This window comes from Hyaena hyaena, unplaced genomic scaffold (assembly GCF_003009895.1).
Source record: "Hyaena hyaena isolate Hyena2069 unplaced genomic scaffold, ASM300989v1 scaffold_245, whole genome shotgun sequence".
Classification (NCBI taxonomy): Eukaryota; Metazoa; Chordata; class Mammalia; order Carnivora; family Hyaenidae; genus Hyaena; species Hyaena hyaena.
The window spans coordinates 1471503-1489342 of NW_024080878.1; the positions used below are offsets into that span (position 1 = coordinate 1471503).

Consider the following 17840-nt stretch of genomic DNA (forward strand, 5'->3'; position numbering starts at 1 on the left):
CTGCAAAAAGTGAAAAAGTTTAACTTCTTTCTTTACAATATGAATGCCTTTTATTTCTTTGCTTGTCTGACTGCTATGGTGGGACTACTTTCTTATACCATACACAAAAGTAAACTCAGAGTGGATTAAAGACTTAAATGTAAGACCTAAAACCATAAAACTCCAAGAAGAGAACACAGGCAGTAATTGCTTTGACATTGGCTATAGCAACATTTTTCATAGCTGTGTCTCCTAAGACCAGGGAAACAATAGCAAAATAAACTGTTGGGACTATAGTAAAATGAAAAGCTCTTGCACAGCAAAGGAAACCATCATAAAACAAAAAAGCAACTTGCTGAATGGGAGAAGATCTGTGCAAATGATGTATCTAGTCAGGGGCTATCCAAAATATATAAAAAACGTAACACCAGAAAGACAATCTGATTAAAAAATGGTCAGAGGACCTGAAAACACTAATTCTAAAAGATATTGCACCCCTGTGTTTATTACAGTATTACTTACAGTGGCCAAGATATGGAAGCAGCCCAAGTGTCCATTGATAGATGAATAAAGAAATTGTGGTGTATTTAAAATGGAATATTTTGCAGCCGTAAAAAAAAAAAGAAAATGAATTCTTGCCATTTGTGACCACACGGATGGGACCTAGAGGGATTTATGCCAAGTGGAATAAGTCAGGGAAAGACAGATACCATATGGTTTCACTTATTTGTGGAATCTAAAAAAACAAAACAAATAAATTAACAAACGAAAAGCAGAATCAGCCTTATAAATGCAGAGAACAAACAGATGGTTGCCAGAGGAGAAAGATGTGGAGGGATGGGCAACATGGGTGAGAGAGAGGGGAGATACAGGCTTCCAGTTCTGGAAATGAATACATTGAGGGAATAAAAGGCACAGCACAGGGAATATAGGCAGTGGTATTATCATAGTGTTGCATGGTGACAGATGGCAGCTACGCTGTGGTGAGCATAGCATAACACATAAAGATGTTCAATCACTATGCTGTATACCTGCAACTAATGTAACATTGTGTATCAACTATACTCAAGTAAAAAAAATATTAAATTTAAAAAATGAATCAAATTGTACACTTGAAAAAAAATCCAAACAATGTAGAGAGGTAAAAATAAAAAGTGAAGGACCATGACCCAATAATAATTGGTAGAAATCTCTGGAGGTTTTTTTGTTTGTGTTTTAAGTCTTCCTGGAAATTCTAAGGTGTCCCATGGTTCCCTAAAGGTCCCCCTGTTAGGATACTTCTTTGATTAATTCCTTTCTTGAAAGAGAACATACTTTCAAAAATTCTTCAAGTTGCTTTCATTTTATCTTTCTGCAAGAGTATAAATTATTTACATCCTAAGATAGAAATTTACCCATATCACATAACAAAAGTTCTATCTGCTATGTGCATCAGGCCTTCATAGTAAATGGAATTTTAAGTCCTGAGCTAGGCAGTAAACTCACCAGTTATCCTCAACCCTGCCAGGTTTCTCACTCTGTGAATACAAAACTCTGCCAGTTAGTTACTGCTGGGCTACCGCATCCTGCACACTGTGGGATTCATAGAGTGAACTCTAGAGCTAATCTGCCTCAAGCCCTATTTCTCAGCCTTAGACCTCGGGCAAGTTACATTACTTAACTACCCTGAGCCTCATTTTTCTTATTTGTAAATCATAGGAAATATTTAATTCATTGGATAGTCGTGGAGGACCAATAAGCCAGCGCATGCGAAGCACCCATCACAGCACATCACATAAAGCACCGCCTCAGTAAATGGTAGTTAACCTCTTTATTATCAAAGTCACTTTGGAATTCAGTCTCAGATTCAGCACTTTATTTACCAGTGGATTTGTACCTTCTCAGGACCCTAGGATGTTAAAGCTAGAAGGGACTTAGTACTGTCTTCTTGTACAGCGATTTTCAAGCTCTGATTTTTGTGGGGGGTTGGGTCCTAGGGTTTCTTTGAGGTCCCTCAGGGACTAGCAAAGCTCTGAGCCACCCACGCCTGCCTGGGCCAGCAGAAGCAGGAATACCATTATCCGTTTTGCACAGTAGACTGCTGTGTAAGATTTCATCTGGCAAAGGAATTTTTAAAATGTTTAAAAAAGAAAAAAAAATCACTGATTTAGTATAATATGTTCTCTATACAGACAGGCAAACAAACCCTACATGACTTGCTCAAGGTCACACAGTGAATTTATGGCAGAGCTGAGGTTATCTCTTAATTCTCAGAACATACATTAAGCAAGATAGTAAAGAAGTCATTTTCTGTAGATGGTTTTAGAAGATGATTAGTGTTTTACTGGTGGTAGCCTCTCTCTTGCCTTTGAGACATTTCCCTTGTGGCTATGTATCAGGTTTTTCTTTGACAAAAACTATATACATCCTTGAGTGAAATTACCAATACAGCCTTGAAATACCTCTTATAGCGTTAGCCTATTAATTTAGCTTTTGAAATTTGGATTCTCTGCATCTTCACCTGTAAAATATCTGCAGAATCATCTATTGTTTTGAATTCCATGGTCATTGCCCTAGCCTGGTTTTCCTTCCATATTCATGATCATACAAACAACTTTTAGTCTCCTTGCCTCTTTTGTCTTTCACTTTTCCCACCATTACCAGAGTTCTCTCTCTCTCTCTCTCTCTTTCTTTCTTTCTTTCTTTCTTTCTTTCTTTCTTTCTTTCTTTCTTTCTTATTTATTCTTTTATAGTTTATTAAGTTGGTTTCCATATAGCACCCAGTGCTCACCCCAACAGGTGTCCTCCAGGCCCATGACCTCCCTTCGCCTCTGCCACCCCCATCAGCCCTCAGTTTGTTCTAAGTATTCAAGAGTCTCTCATGGTTTGCCTCCCTTCCTCTCCCCAACTATTTTTTTCTCCTTCCCCTCCCCACGGTCCTCTGTTAAGTTTCCAGAGTTCTCTTTTTAAAACACAGAGCTGATCTTGATTGAACCTTTACTTTAAAAATGTTAATGCCTAGAGCACCTGGCTGGCTCAGTCAGAGGAATGCGTGGGTCCTGATCTCTGGGTCATGGGTTGTGGGTTCAAGCCCTGCACTGGATGGGAGAGTACTTAAAAAAGTAAACTTAAAGAAGACTCTTAATGCCTGCCTTTGCTTTCGTTGTCTAGGTTTAGTCTTCAGAATGGCATCAAAGCTCTTCCCGAATGTGGTCCTAATCTTCCCTTTCTTTTTCTTGTTATTCATTCTATCATATAGACATAACAGTTTCATAGTAAGTTTCTGCTTCCTCCAGGCCCTCTTCCATACTTTCGGTCATACTCTCTTTTCTGCCTGGACTGCTTGCCTCCCCACCTTGTTTTCACTTCTAGACAGCTTGCCCTAACCTACAGCTCTGTCACCCCAGGGCCCGCAAAGTGGAAAGTCATTATTCCATTTTTATGGTATCTTCATTTCTGAAATAGGTGATCATCTTTAAAAAGCTTCTAAAATCAGTACAGTTTTTTGAAGTCTTGTGGTGTTGAGTCCCAGAAAAATGATCTTCTACTGAATAAAGGTTACAGAATAGGATCATATGGATTGTAATGTCTCCTGCAGGTGACCCCAATGTCAAAAGCCTCTCTTTTTCATTGCTTTGATGTGCTTTTGAAATTGAAAATGGCTTTTACATTGTTTTTAGGACACATGTCCTAAATTATATGTCTATATATATGCCTTGAGCATGTTATGGAATACCTGCATACAATGGAGATGTTACTTAAGTTGATGTTTCTAGGATGGAAATAGATCTGTGAGCTCTAGCTATGCCTCCTTGTGGGTCTCCTTTTGATTTCTTCCACAGTTGCTGACTTCAGCCACAGAACAGAATTAACCTAGCTGGCTCAATGTGATAGAATCTTTGTAAAATGATGATCTGAGTCTGAAAACACTCATCGCAGTTTTATCTTTTTTATTCTGAAAACAATAATTTCATCTATTTTATATCTGTATAAATAATTTGAATCATACTTTTTGTTTCATGTAGATTGTCTTACAAGGACATGCAACAAGAGTAACTGCTAAATCTCAGCAGAGTGGAGAGAAGGCATTTCGATGTGAATATGATGGATGTGGGAAATTATATACAACAGCTCATCATCTTAAGGTATATATAAAGGAAATGCTGTATCTAGTTATGACAGTACTTAGGACATTAAATGCCAACATGATATATTTGTAGCATTCAAATACTATTGTTTTCCCTCACTTACCAAGATATAGACACAGGCTAATGCTCATACACAGATCACATGAAACCATATGCAGATTTCAGAAACTGTCAACTCTTTGCGCACTTGGACTATGGTTTCTTCATCTCTGTTTCCCTAATGTCCCAAATACTACCAGGCACATGGTAAACACTGTATAAATTTGAATATATTTTTGTCAGATGTGAAATTTATGTAACTTTATGAGAGGGATGTGTGTTATCATTCTGTTAACAGTGATTTGCTGAAATCTAGCAGAAGTTGGTGTTAACGTGTCCTGTGTTTCAAATATATAGGCCAAGTATTTTGCTTGCGGCTAAACACAACATGCCACAAATAGCTAACATTTATTGCGTGACTTAGTGTGTCAAGAAGTGTGCATGTAGCCTATTTGGAGTCGCAACCCTAGAGTTCATCTCCATTACTTATTGCTGTGTCACCATGACATGTTACTTAGCATTTTAATACCTTATTTTCCTCACACCGTGCTTGTGAGAAATAAATAAGTAGATATGTACCAGTACTGAAAAGAATGGCCTGGTACATGGTAAAGATTCAGTAGATGTTGGCCATTGTCATGATCATTCACATCAGTCACAGCAGCTCTCTACAGTAGATACAGTTAATGTCTCAGCTTTACAGAAAGGACTTTGAGGCTTAGAGAAGGCAAACGCCTCATGGTGAAGCCTTGCCTTCTGTAGCAGCAGCCTCCGCACTCTTAACCTTACATCATGTAGCCTCTGTCTACGCTCTCATCCTAGCTTTCACCGTGTATATGTTCTGTACAGACCCCTTTGACCACCATAGGAAAACTCAAACCTCTAATACTCCTGTTCCTTATTTAAAATGAGTACTTCTTAGGACGCCTGGGTGGCTCATTCGGTTAAGCATCAAACTTTGGCTCAGGTCATAATCTCATGGTTCACGGGTTCGAGCCCCATGTCAGGCTTTGTGCTGATAGCTCAGAGCCTGGAGCCTGCTTTGGATTTTGTGTCTCCTTCTCTCTCTGCCCCTCCCTGGCTTGCACTTTATCTCTCTCTCAAAAATAAGTAAACATTAAAAAAAAATTAAAATGAGTACTTCTTAATATATAGCATTTAGCATATTGAGAATTGTTGGGCCACAGTTTTTGAGCAAAGTTGTCTTTTGTTTTTCAAAAAAGTCCCATATAAACAACAAAATACACTTCACCCTTGAATAACACAAGTTTGAACTATACAGGTCCACTTATATGTGAATGTTTTCAGTAAATACAGTATAGTACTGTAAAGGTATTTTCTCTTATTATCTTAATAATATTTTCTTTTCTGTAGCCTATTATGTTATAAGAATATAACGTACGAAATAACATGTTAATCAACGTGATGTTATCAGTAAGGCTTCTGCTCAACAATAGGCTGTTGGAAATTAAGTTATTTTGGGGGGTCAAGAGTTCTATTCTGATGTTTGCATAGGAGGTACAGGGTCAGTACCCCTAACCGCCCCCCCCCCCACATATTCAAGTTCAAGTGTAATTCAACAGAGGGAAAAAAATAGGTCTCTATTGAGACCATCTACCTAGGTATTAATTAAAGGAAGTAGAAATCACACCTGCATTTTTATGACAGGTCCATGAGAGATCACACACAGGAGACCGGCCTTATCAGTGTGAGCACCTAGGCTGTGGGAAAGCATTTGCAACAGGTAAAAACATGAATTTTCTTTGTTTCCTGGTCCTTCCTAGGGGGCAAGCAGAGACTGGCCTTGCCTTTGGTCTAAATTAGTGGATACACAGTGACCAGTTTTTCAGTCTCTCCCTTAACTTCCTCTTGTCCTGCTTGCTCAGTTTTGTCTCTCTGTTCTCACCTTTCTCCTCAGGCCTATTTCTACCTACCATGTTCAGTGTTTCACTCCACACTATGCTTTCTTTTAGCAGAAAAGTAAAAGCTGAGCATTAGAAGCTGACACAGAGTAACATTAGGTTAGACCTGAGGGAACCATGGGCAACTGGGACTTAGCAAGGGTTGGAGCCTGCCCAGGGACACATCCAGCAGGGTCAGGACTGGTACCAGGCCTCCTGACTTCTACTTTAGTCCTCATTTAATGTCTTTATTCCACTTCAAGCTTTTAGGGTGTGAGTGTGAACATCTAGTAAGATTGGAGCACTTTAAAAAAACACATAGAATCTCTTCTAGACAGTATTGAATTTCCAGCATGACAGTCTTTAGCTGTCATTGTTAATAGTTGTTCTGTTGTGTTTGCCTAATATTATTTCCTTGGTGTTTACTATGTTTTTTAATAGTTTAATCTCAGTGGGTATGCTAAGAGGGGTCTCATATAATTCAATTTCTTTACATTTTTCTTAAAGGTTATGGATTAAAAAGTCATGTCAGAACTCATACAGGAGAAAAGCCATATCGGTGTTCGGAAGATAACTGTACTAAATCTTTCAAAACTTCAGGAGATCTACAGAAACATATAAGAACTCATACAGGTACTGGTGTAAATAAAGAGCCATACCTAGGCCAGGATTTTTTTTTTTAAGGCCAGGAATTAATCTTCAGGGAGGGAACTTGGGGAAGGAGTCTCTGGAAGTTTCAGAATTAGCTTCAAGGACTTCTCTTAAACTCCTGAAATTTTCTTTCAGGAAGAGGGCTCATAATCTTTTTAAGAATCTCAGAGGGGTGCATGTCCCAAAAAAAGGTGAACAGTGGTCATAGACCACCAGCCCATTCAATTTGCAGGTATTATCTGAGCAACAGGCTTATTTACCTAGGATTGCACATCTGAGACCAGGACCTAAGGCACCCAATTCCTTCTCAGTTCAGCATTGTTTCTCCTGTATTAAGCTGTTATTAAAGAAAATGAACTCCTAACAGCCCCCACAGAAAGAAAGGCTTGTTACTTCCTTGTGATCGTATCTCGTCCCCTTTAAATTTCCTTCTCCTCCTTTTCCTAAAGGTACTTTGTTTTTATCTCCCTTTCCCTCCCTTTCTTGTACTTGATTATTTGTAGAATTGGAATATCAATTATAAAGGTAATTATTTGCTTTAGATGAGAGCTGGAAGGATTTCAGAAACTGCTGTTAAGAGATGCTGTTAAAAGCTTTTGACTAAGCTTATATATAGCTTAATAATTTAGTTTGAAATTTTACTACAGCTGTTGTAAACATAGCGTGATAACTTTGTCCCCAGATACTTCTAAGTATTCTGAAATAGTTTTAGCAAATTTCCGTGGAGGATTTGTCCATTCATTAAAGTTTAACTTTTAGCTAATATATGATCCCAGATAGGCTGTGCTTTATAATGTTCAGGGGGCACCTGGGTGGCTCCTGTTAAGAATGCAGCTCTTGGAAACTAATTTGACAATAAACTATTTGTAAAAAAAAAAAAATTAAATTAAAAAAAAAAAGAATCCAGCTCTTGATTTCAGCTCAAGTCATGATCTCACAGTTTGTGAGTTCGAACCCCACATCAGGCTCTGTACTGACAATGTGGAGCCTTCTTGGGATTCTCTCTCTCCCTTCCTCCCAATCTCTCTCTGTCTCTCCCTCTCTCTCCCTCTCTTTTTCTCAGAATAAATAACCTTAAAAAAGATATGTGACTGTGCAGTGTTTACAACCAAAGGTGTAGTTCTCTACTTCTGTTTCATTCATGTACTCATTTTTATCCATTGTATCAGAAGCAAGTCTTTCCAAATTCCTGCAAATTCTATTTGGGTTTACTATATAATGCCAACTTGTTATATAAAAATTACATAAAACCATAATCTAGTTCCATTAATATTGGTCAAAACATTGGAATTGTGATTCCTTTGATAGTACACATAAAGCAAACCACATCTTTGTGCCTCAGTTTTTAAATCATCAGTATTTCCATTAGTAAAAAATTGGATTGTGTAAGGGGGCTTTAGGGATGAGTTTTACAAACAAGTGATTTCAGTGCGAAATCAAAGCAAGGTGCTGTAGAGTCAGAGGAATAGTGTATATAGCACTGTGGGAATTGTTAGAACTCTTATTCCTTAGCATCCCAGCATGGCAGAGCTGGGAAAAGGTTAAGGTCATCTAGATCCAGACAAGAGAAGGGACTTACCCAAAGTACTTTCTTTAGTTTAACATACTGAAAAAAACTTTCTCGAAAGAAAACACCAGAGATTCCTGCTCCTTTTTAAATGATTTCATATTTGAGGGCAGAAATCTTTTGGAGTGGTGTTTTACCAGCAGGTAAACCCTAATTTTTCTTGACCAAGAGAAAAAAAACAAACTTTTATATATATGGGTAAATCTACTTATCTGTCTTTACACAGAGATTTTTATAAATATCACAAGAGTTGTTTGCTTAATTCAAGCTCATTCTTAAAAAAGGCATGTGGGAATCAAGAGCAGAGGCTGTTATTTCATGCTTGACAGTTTAAAGGTCCTTTGGGCTCTGAGGTTGTATAAAGCAGGTATGAAGAAAAGGAATAGAATTGGCAGAATAGACTCTTTCATAAGCTTAGTTTATGAGAATGTTAATAGTAATATATTCAGCAAGTATATGTGATATATATTATGTGCTAGACACTAGGTTTTTAGAAAACAAATTTTTCTTTGAAGCATTACAGTGTAAATAAAATAGGAAATAAGCTATTAGGGGATTCTGGTGTTGTTATAACATAATTCTTATTCCTGACTCTGTTTTTCTTTTGTATTTCTTTATGATACTTCTTTCTCTGCTTTTCTCAGCTCTTTTTTTAATATGCCCATCTGGATGATTCCATCTTGGAAAGTTGTGCAGTCAGTGATAAGTTTTGAACAATATTCAGGTTTTCCTATATAAATTTAAGTTGAGAGTTGAAGATGCTATTCACAGGGGGAGGAAACCTGAAAGGGAAGTACAAGAAGACTCTATGAGTGTGATCCTAGGCAGAATTGAAGGATAAGACCGTTCAATTTTCTGTGTATTTTTGCACCATTTAATTTGTTCCTTTTTGTATTTTCAGGAGAAAGGCCCTTTAAATGTCCCTTTGAAGGCTGTGGTCGGTCTTTTACAACATCAAATATCAGAAAAGTGCATATTAGGACACACACAGGAGAAAGACCTTATTACTGCACAGAACCAGGATGTGGGAGGGCATTTGCCAGTGCAACCAATTATAAAAATCACGTGAGGATACACACAGGTAACAGTTTCTGATTTCTTTGTCTTCTGTCTTTCTTCTATAAACCTTTTTCAAGTAATTCCTTCCTTCTCTCCTTCCTACCACTTGGCCTGATAGTGAAGGATTAAGCAACTTAAAAAAGCTTCACATTAGTATGTATACATTCAGTCAGCAGTGACTGTCATCTGCCAGATGTCAGAGGTACAGAGACCGACCAATAAGGCGTAGTCCAGGGCAGTAGAACTGGGGAGAGATGGCAGACATTTAAGTGCTGCAGGGTGCAGTATCTCCCATGGCATGGACGAGATGTTGTGGGAGTAGAGAGGGGGAGCTTCCGTCTCTGTGGGAAGGGAGAAGTATTCAGAGAAGGTTTTCCCAGGGGAAACTGACTTGTAGACTGAGTCCATAATCATGCTCCCTACATTATTAAAGTGTTCTCTAAGAAAATGGAAAGGCCTGTGAAAACCTAAGAGTCCTGGAAAAGAAAACCATAATTAGAAGAAAAATTCTATTTTGCTACTATAATTTGTATTTCTTTTATATCTTTAAGAGATTTGACTTTCACATTATAGTACATGTTTGTGGTATAGAAGGAAAACAGAATTCCTGTCTTGATACTTACTGTATCATTGTGTTACACACAGACATAAAGCCTAAAGCCACTACCGACTTCATCAAATGTTAAATAACTAGATAATTGGGTTTTTTTTTAAGTTTATTTTCTTATTTTTGAGACAGAGGGAGCACGAGTGAGGGAGAAGAGAGAGAGAAAGACAGAATCCAAACAAGCTTCGTACTGTCAGCCACAGAGCCCAACACAGGGCCCAAACCCACAAACCATGAGGTCATGACCTGAGCTAAAATCAGAAGTCGGACACTTAACTGACTGAGCCACCCAGGCACCCCTAGTTAATTGGTATTTTATCTATATTATCTTCATATTATGTAGACATTCCTGGTGGATTAAAACACAGGTGCTTAAGAGCCTTTTTGTGATACTTGGGGAAATTGGTTGGGATTTTTAGATGAGCTGAGAAAACATTGTTTTTCCCATTTAAAGCAAATGGAATATAGACTCATTCCCTGAAAGTTTGGTGTTCAATATGTTTAATGGGCAAATTAGATTCCAATAAGAGGGATTCCTCACATTAGGTTGAGCTGATCTTTGGGACATTTAAGAAGAGCAGTGCTTTTATTTTTAACTAACTTTTTTTTAAACGTTTATTTATTTTTGAGAGAGAGAGAGTGAGAGAGCACATGGGCATACGAGAGCAGAGGAAGGGCAGAGAGGTTGGGGACAGAGAATCTGAAACAGGCTCCGTACTGACAGCAGAGGGCCCAGTGTGGGGCTCAGAACTCGTGAATTGTGAGGTCATGACCTGAGCCGAAGTCTGATGCTTAAATGACTGGTGCCCTGAGAAGTGCTCTTAAATGTGGCTGCACATGGAGTACCTGGGTGGCTCAGTTGGTTAAGCGCCCGACTTCGGCTCAGGTCATGATCTCACAGTTCGTGGGTTCGAGCCCCGCGTTGGGCTATGTGCTGACAGCTAGCTCAGAGCCTGGAGCCTGTTTCAGATTCTGTCTTCCTCTCTCTCTGATCCTCCCCCATTTATGCTGTCTCTCTCTCACAGAAATCAATAAAAAAACATTAAAAAAAATTATTAAATGTAGCTGCATATTGGATTCACTTTTTAAAAATAGAATTATTCTCCATATTCTATCTCTACAATTCTGACATCATTTTACTGGGATGAGGCCCAGGCATCAGTATATATTTAAAAAAAAAACAAACTCAGGTCTTTCATACGTGTACATGATTGAGAATCGTTGAAGTAGAGAGATGCAGTAGGTAGTTAGAAATGTTGGTCTGACCCAAGAGGTAGAAAAGATTGACTAATGATCATCAGGTAGAGGATATAGTCAATGCCTGCATTATGCAGTAAATGAGGTGCAAAGATTGAACTATGTAAAATGCAATCCATTCTTGCAAGGTTGGTTAGATGACCCAGTTGAGGCTGTGCAGAGAACCAGTAGGGAGGTCCGAAGTGCATTCCAATCTATTTACATCTTCACTGTGGTTTGGTGCCACCTAGTGGTGGTTTCTGCTCCAGCCTAAATATCAATGGAACTGGTTTTTTGTTGGAATTAACTGTGCTTTCCCTGCCTGGGCTTACCCTCACCACATCTCTCTCACAATCATCTACCAAGGTAAGAACTTTACCTTGCCCTAGTATGAGAATATAGACTGGGCAGAGGACAGGAAGCAATTTCCAGTTACTCTATATTCAAGACTTATGTTACAGATTACATTAGTGTGAGATTTTCTATTTATGGATGGTTTTACTGTGTTTAGAACCATATGAGAAAAAAAGGCAGTTACCCAAGGAAGATGAAAATGAGAATAAAGTAAGACATGTACATGTATGTACACATGTATATGCACATTTTAGAAATTATATATGTCCTTTTAGATTTACTGAAGTGTTCAGACTATGTCTAGTAAACTTTTTAGACCTTTTTTATTATCCTTATAAAACCCATAGGGAAAGCTGCATTTGTTATAGTAATCATTACATTTATTATTGTCATTTTTATTTTACTTTTTAATTTTTTTACTGTTTTATTTTTATTTTTGAGAGACAGAGTGAGAGTGGGCAAGGGACAGAGAGATAGGGAGACACAGAATCTGAAGCAGGCTCCAGGCTCTGAGCTGTCAGCACAGAGCCAGACACAGGGTTTGAACTCATGAACTGCAAGATCATGACCTGAGCCAAAATCGGATGCTCAACTGACTGAGTCACCCAGGCGCCTCAGTTATTGTCATTTTTAATACAGTATTAATGATACTGGCTTGTCTAGTTATAGGTAACAATAAATTAGTTTTATCAAGGCTTAGAGTTAAACTGGACAACATCTCCATCGTTGCTTTTCTCATCCCTTGAAATGAAGGGAAAAGTGGTATTCAGGCATGAGATAAGACTTAGAAAGCAGACAGCCTTTTGAACCAAGACACAATCATAGTTAGAGAGTCTCTTCTTATGTTCTGCCTCATAGCAGTATAGAAAGATTTGACGGTTCATTGGGGCATGTGGGTGGCTCATTCGGTTAAGTGTCTGACTTGGTTTCCATTCAGGTCATGATCTCACGGTTCACAGATCCGATTCCCGTGTAGGGCTCCATGCTGCTGGTGCGGAGCCTGCTTGGGATTCCCTCTCTCTCTTTCTCTCTCTCTCTCTCTACCCCACCCCCACTCAGACTCTCTTAAAATAAACAATAAAACAAAAAGAAGAGATTTGACAGACATCTATTTTCACTGTTAGAGGCTTCTTTTCCCCATGAGAAGAATGGATTGATTATGCCTTCATATATATAAAAGTTGATTTTGAGTGTATGTGTGTATGTTCTTTACTTAGGTGAAAAGCCATATGTTTGTACAGTCCCTGGGTGTGACAAAAGGTTTACAGAATATTCCAGTTTGTACAAACATCATGTTGTTCATACTCATTCCAAACCATACAACTGTAACCACTGTGGGAAGACCTACAAGCAGATCTCCACACTGGCCATGCACAAACGGACGGCCCACAATGACACTGAGCCCATTGAGGAGGAGCAGGAAGCCTTCTTTGAGCCTCCCCCAGGTGAGTGTTCTTTCTAGTAAATCTCTCTCTCTGGGAATCGACAGCTGCCACACTTTATGATGCATTGCATTTTCTCAGATCATAAAGTTTCATTCAAATAATCACAGAGATATATAATTTACAGGTGTGAGAAGTGATATCAAAGAAAGGTACTGGGTGCCCTGGGATGTATAAGAAGGGAAGTTAATCTAGCCTGGGAGGTTCTTTTTCTTTTTCCCCCTGTTTAGTTTTCCTCTTATTAAAGAAACAGAAAGATGGGAATAAAATGGATTTAGGACACCCAGCTTGAATTGCTGTTTTTCTTCTGAGAAACGGCCAGGCTGTGGTACCAGACCTGGGTCACTGAACGTGGCTTCCGTTTGGCAAGGAAAGCTGTAATTATCACTAAAGAAGCCCCAGTATCCACCAACTTTAAGATCAAGTGTGTTTCAAGTGACAGTGGCCTGAGCTGCAGGAGCAGAGGAGCCTGGCACACCTGGAGGCCGAGCAGGGCAGGTGTTACTGACTGCCTCCCTGTTATCTAGAACAGTCTGTGCTTTGGTTTGAGCTGAAGTTGAGTGATGTGAATTATTTTGCTGCTTAATAAGGTGATCCCTAGGTATAATTGGATATGAATACAAATAGTTGCAATAAATCCCCTGCACAAGCAGTGTGAGCCTTCTGGTTTTTTAAAATTCAGTATCGGTTAGCTAGACACACTCCTCACATAGGTTAAAGTAACAGGTACCGTGAAAGATCTAGAGAGTGTTTAGGGGTTAACTGGGTGGAGAGGCAGGGATTTCACAGGGCGGAGAAATAAGGAGCAGAGACAAGATAACTTTCCAAATAGAGGGAATGGCACATCCAAAAAGCCCTGAGGTTGGGGAGAGCAAAGTAAATTGGAGAGACTAAAAGAAGCCCGGCCAGTGTGGTACTTCTGCCTGGAAAGGCGGTTGAAGTAAGGCTAGAGAGCAAGGTAGGGGTAGCTAGGCTCTTTGAGTTTCCTAAGGATGTTGATCTTAAGCATAAGAACGGCAAGGCACTCCCAAATAACTTTTAGTTGATTCATGTGCTGTTCAGTATTGTTGTAAGGAAACAAAAATATTCATTTGATAAGAATAAACTCTTGGGGTAAAAATATTTTAGAGGATCACATTCTGTGATTTCAGGTAAGTAACTTAGCATAGGTGATAGACAAAGTAAGTGAAGTAGGTTTTCTTAAAGAAAAAAACCAACAAAACGAAATCGAGGCTATCCTACTGTTTCACTGAGTACCTTCTAAACAAAGTAGATTTGAAAATTAAAAGAAATCATATTTTCCCATTCTTATATTAAAGCATTTAGAGTAAGAGAACGAACAGACCATTCACTCCCTGCTGAAATGATTCCCTGTAGTTCTAATTTGTCTTTTCAAACATCTGTCACAGGATAGTGAGAAAATAACAATTCCTTCATTCCTGAATGCTCTAGTACTTTCTAGCCAAAGCACTGTAAGTGGGTATGGTTAGATACCCCAACAACTGCTGAATCCTTGCAATTAGAAAGCAGGCTTTTAAAAATAATATAGTAATAAAAATAATAATAGGCTTGAAAAGCTTAGGTTTTGAAATTCTTCCTTTCTAAAGCTTCATTAGTCTCTTCCTTAAGTGTTGATTTTTCAGATTGTCTGAATTTCTTGTATTCTAGAAATATTTTGCCCATTCTAGAAGAGAGATTTTAATTAAAAAAATAATAAATAAAGACTATTTTTTCAAGAATAGGGGTGGATTTGTATTCCTTTTCTCTCATACAATTCTCTGGGTATTGTAGCCCATTGGAATATTGGTATATAAATAGCTGTGAAACAGAACAAAAAGACATGAAGTAATGACTGCCGTGGAGATTTTACCGTGATGACCGTAGCCATAGGAGTGCATGCATCAGCCACTAACTTTAAGAAGTACTATTAAATTAGCATAAGTCCCTCTTTGAAGGAAGAAAAACATATTTACCCTGCTCTGGCTTCCTGGGAGGTGGAAAGTGATGGAAGAATAGATCAGCAGACTTCCTGGTTGCCAAGTATAGCACTAATGAACTGTGGAAATTGCTGTCTACTTGCTGGTTCTTTATGACCTAAGGAAGTGGATAGGTGCTCCTCTTCTGTCCCTTATTAAATGATTAACCTCACCCCAGATAATATGCCATTACATTATCTTTACACAATGTGGTCATTGTGTACTGATGACTTGTGGTTAGTCACTTGTGTTAAAGAGTAAGTAAGTTATTATTAGTAGGTTCTGTTTATACACCGTTCTGGTTTCATGGTTAATGTTTATGAAGATTGTGTTATCATTTTTAAAAGCTTCTTAAGTGACTGCAAGAACTTAGTATACATGCCATGTTGAAAGGGTTATTTGCCAGGCAGTCTTCCTGTACAGTACCTCCTCTGCCCCCCAGCACACATGCACACTATCACATAATTATTCCAATTAAGAATAAGAGAGGTCTCCCAAAATTAGAACATTTAAATTTGATGTGGAAAGGCAAATTTGATGTGATTTGATTTGGTCTGCTTTGATTTGGTTTGGCTGTACAAAAATAAAAGTAGAGGAATTGAAAGGAGGGAGGTGTTGGAAGCCATTTTACATGATTTGGACTATAACATGTGTACACTTTAATTTGTATAAGTGTCTCTGTCATATTTACAGTATTCTCTGTTTTTGAAATGCAAATCAAAACTATAATATGATACCACCTCACACCTGTCAGAATGGCTAAATCAACAACACAAGAAACAACAGGTGTTGGTGAGGATATGGAGAAAAAAGAATCCTTATTCACTGTTGGTGGGACTCCAAACTGGTGCAGCTACTCTGAAAACAATATGGAGGTTCCTCAGAAAGTTAAAAATAGAACTATTTTTAATCCAGCAATGACACTACTGGGTATATATCTAAAGAATACAAAAACACTAATTCAGAGGGACATATGCACTCCTATGTTTATAGTAGCACACTGAAATATTATTCAGCCATAAAAAAGAATGAAATCTTGCCACCTGCAATGATGGATGGAGCTAGAGAGTACTATGCTAAGTGAAATAAGTCAGAGACAGACAGATACTATATGATTTTACTCATATATGGAATTTAAGAAATAAACGAGCAAAGAGAAAGAGACAAACTAAGAAACAGGTCTTAACTGTGGAGAGCAAACTGATGGTTACCAGAGGACAGGTGGATGGGGGGATAGATGACATACGTGACAGAGATTAAGGAGTGTATTTGTCATGATGAGGACCAGATGATGTATGGAATTGTTCAGTCACTGTATTGTACACCAGCAACAAATACAACACTGTATGTTAACTAACTGGAATTAAAGTAAAAACTTGGGAAAAAATAAATAATCAAAGTGATAAAAGAAGGAAAGAAAATATCCTGTTTTGTAAACCGCTTGGTTTGGTTGGTCATATAAATGATTCATTTGTTTTAAATAGGTCAAAGTGAAGATGTTCTTAAAGGGTCCCAGATCACATATGTTACAGGCGTGGAAGGGGATGATGTTGTATCTACACAAGTAGCCACAGTAACCCAGTCTGGGTTGAGTCAACAAGTTACACTCATATCCCAGGATGGAACTCAGCATGTAAGTATCTACCAAAAGCCAAACAAGTTAAATATTGTTTCTGTGAACATGGGAGTGAAAGGCAGGTTGGGTTTTAATTGAGGAAAGCCTTGAATATCAGCTTATAAGCAGTGCTAGATCTCCTGAAGGTTTTCCAGTAGTCTGCTGAAAGAGGCTACATATACAGACATTAGGAGAGAGAGAGGATGTTTGTGAGTCCAGCATTCACATAGTGGTACTGGCATAGTTCAAAGGTGAGGTGGTAAAGGTCAGAACCACAGTGAAATTGATGGCTTGAAAAGTAAAGGATCCATGTGAAAATATAATTCAGAGAAAGGATAGGATTTAGTAGTTGATTAGATCCACGAGGTGAGATTGAGAAACCAGCAGAGCCTTAGCTGAGGGGAATGATCATTAAAAGATCCTGGGAAGTCACTGATGGGCAAAACTTGTAAAATTTCCAAAGTGTGTCTCCCTCTGTACCTGAGTCATAGAAGTTCACTCAACTTATCTCCCAGAATTAATAGAAAGGTATTTTGATTTCCCCAGGAAAAGCAGTGTAATGGTTATTCTCTGAACCTTTCTAGATGCCACTAGCCTAAAATAATCCAGACTTGATTTTATTTTTAGGCTCAAACTAAGGTTGTCTTAGTACCTGATAGAAATAGGCATAGAACAAATAGGGGTTCTTTATCTCTTCCATGAAGAACCCTCTCCTTACCTGTCTCTCTCAGAGCTTACCTCCCGTGATAATCTGCCCTTTGTGTTGATAACTGTTACCATGCTAATGCTAACTAGGAAGCAGAACATATATAGGATTGGAAAATTAAAAGTTCTTGCACCATCCCATTCATTCCCTTCCCCCTCACTTTTGACGGCACTGATTCCTCACCCTCACAGTATTCTTTGTCCACTGATTTGCCGTGCAAGATTAAACATATTTACTAACCCATTTTTAATTTAGCATCAGACCTAAGACTTTTTCTTGAATTAGATCATCACAGCAGAGGCCCTCTGGAAGTCATGTGATGTAACTTCCCTCCTTCCAAAGAGAATGCCCCTCTCCAGGAGCCCCCAAACAGATAAGGCAGTTGCATAAGAGGCAGCCTGTTCTATTGTTGGATAATTCTTATGTTTATCAGAACTTCCTGCTGTGTCAGCCACTCCTGGCTCCTCTCTGACCACATAAAGTGAGCCTCGTCCCCCTTCATGTGTTCCAAAGCAGCTTTTTTCCTTATCCCGATGTATTTTCTCCAGATGTAACCTTCCCATTTCCGAGGATTAGATTTT

At 38.5% G+C, this 17840-nt stretch overlaps 1 protein-coding gene across 4 annotated transcripts in view; it reads left to right on the forward strand.

Annotated features, from left to right (window-relative positions):
- ZNF143 (zinc finger protein 143) overlaps positions 1 to 17840 on the forward strand; it is a 50578-nt gene that overhangs the window by 23488 nt on the left and 9250 nt on the right. For all 4 annotated transcript variants that reach the window (XM_039244639.1, XM_039244643.1, XM_039244642.1 and 1 more), the window contains 6 exons: positions 3984 to 4103; positions 5814 to 5889; positions 6554 to 6679; positions 9166 to 9345; positions 12738 to 12965; positions 16423 to 16571. In XM_039244639.1, the coding sequence (XP_039100570.1) occupies positions 3984 to 4103; positions 5814 to 5889; positions 6554 to 6679; positions 9166 to 9345; positions 12738 to 12965; positions 16423 to 16571 (879 nt within the window). The remainder of the gene's footprint in view (positions 1 to 3983; positions 4104 to 5813; positions 5890 to 6553; positions 6680 to 9165; positions 9346 to 12737; positions 12966 to 16422; positions 16572 to 17840) is intronic.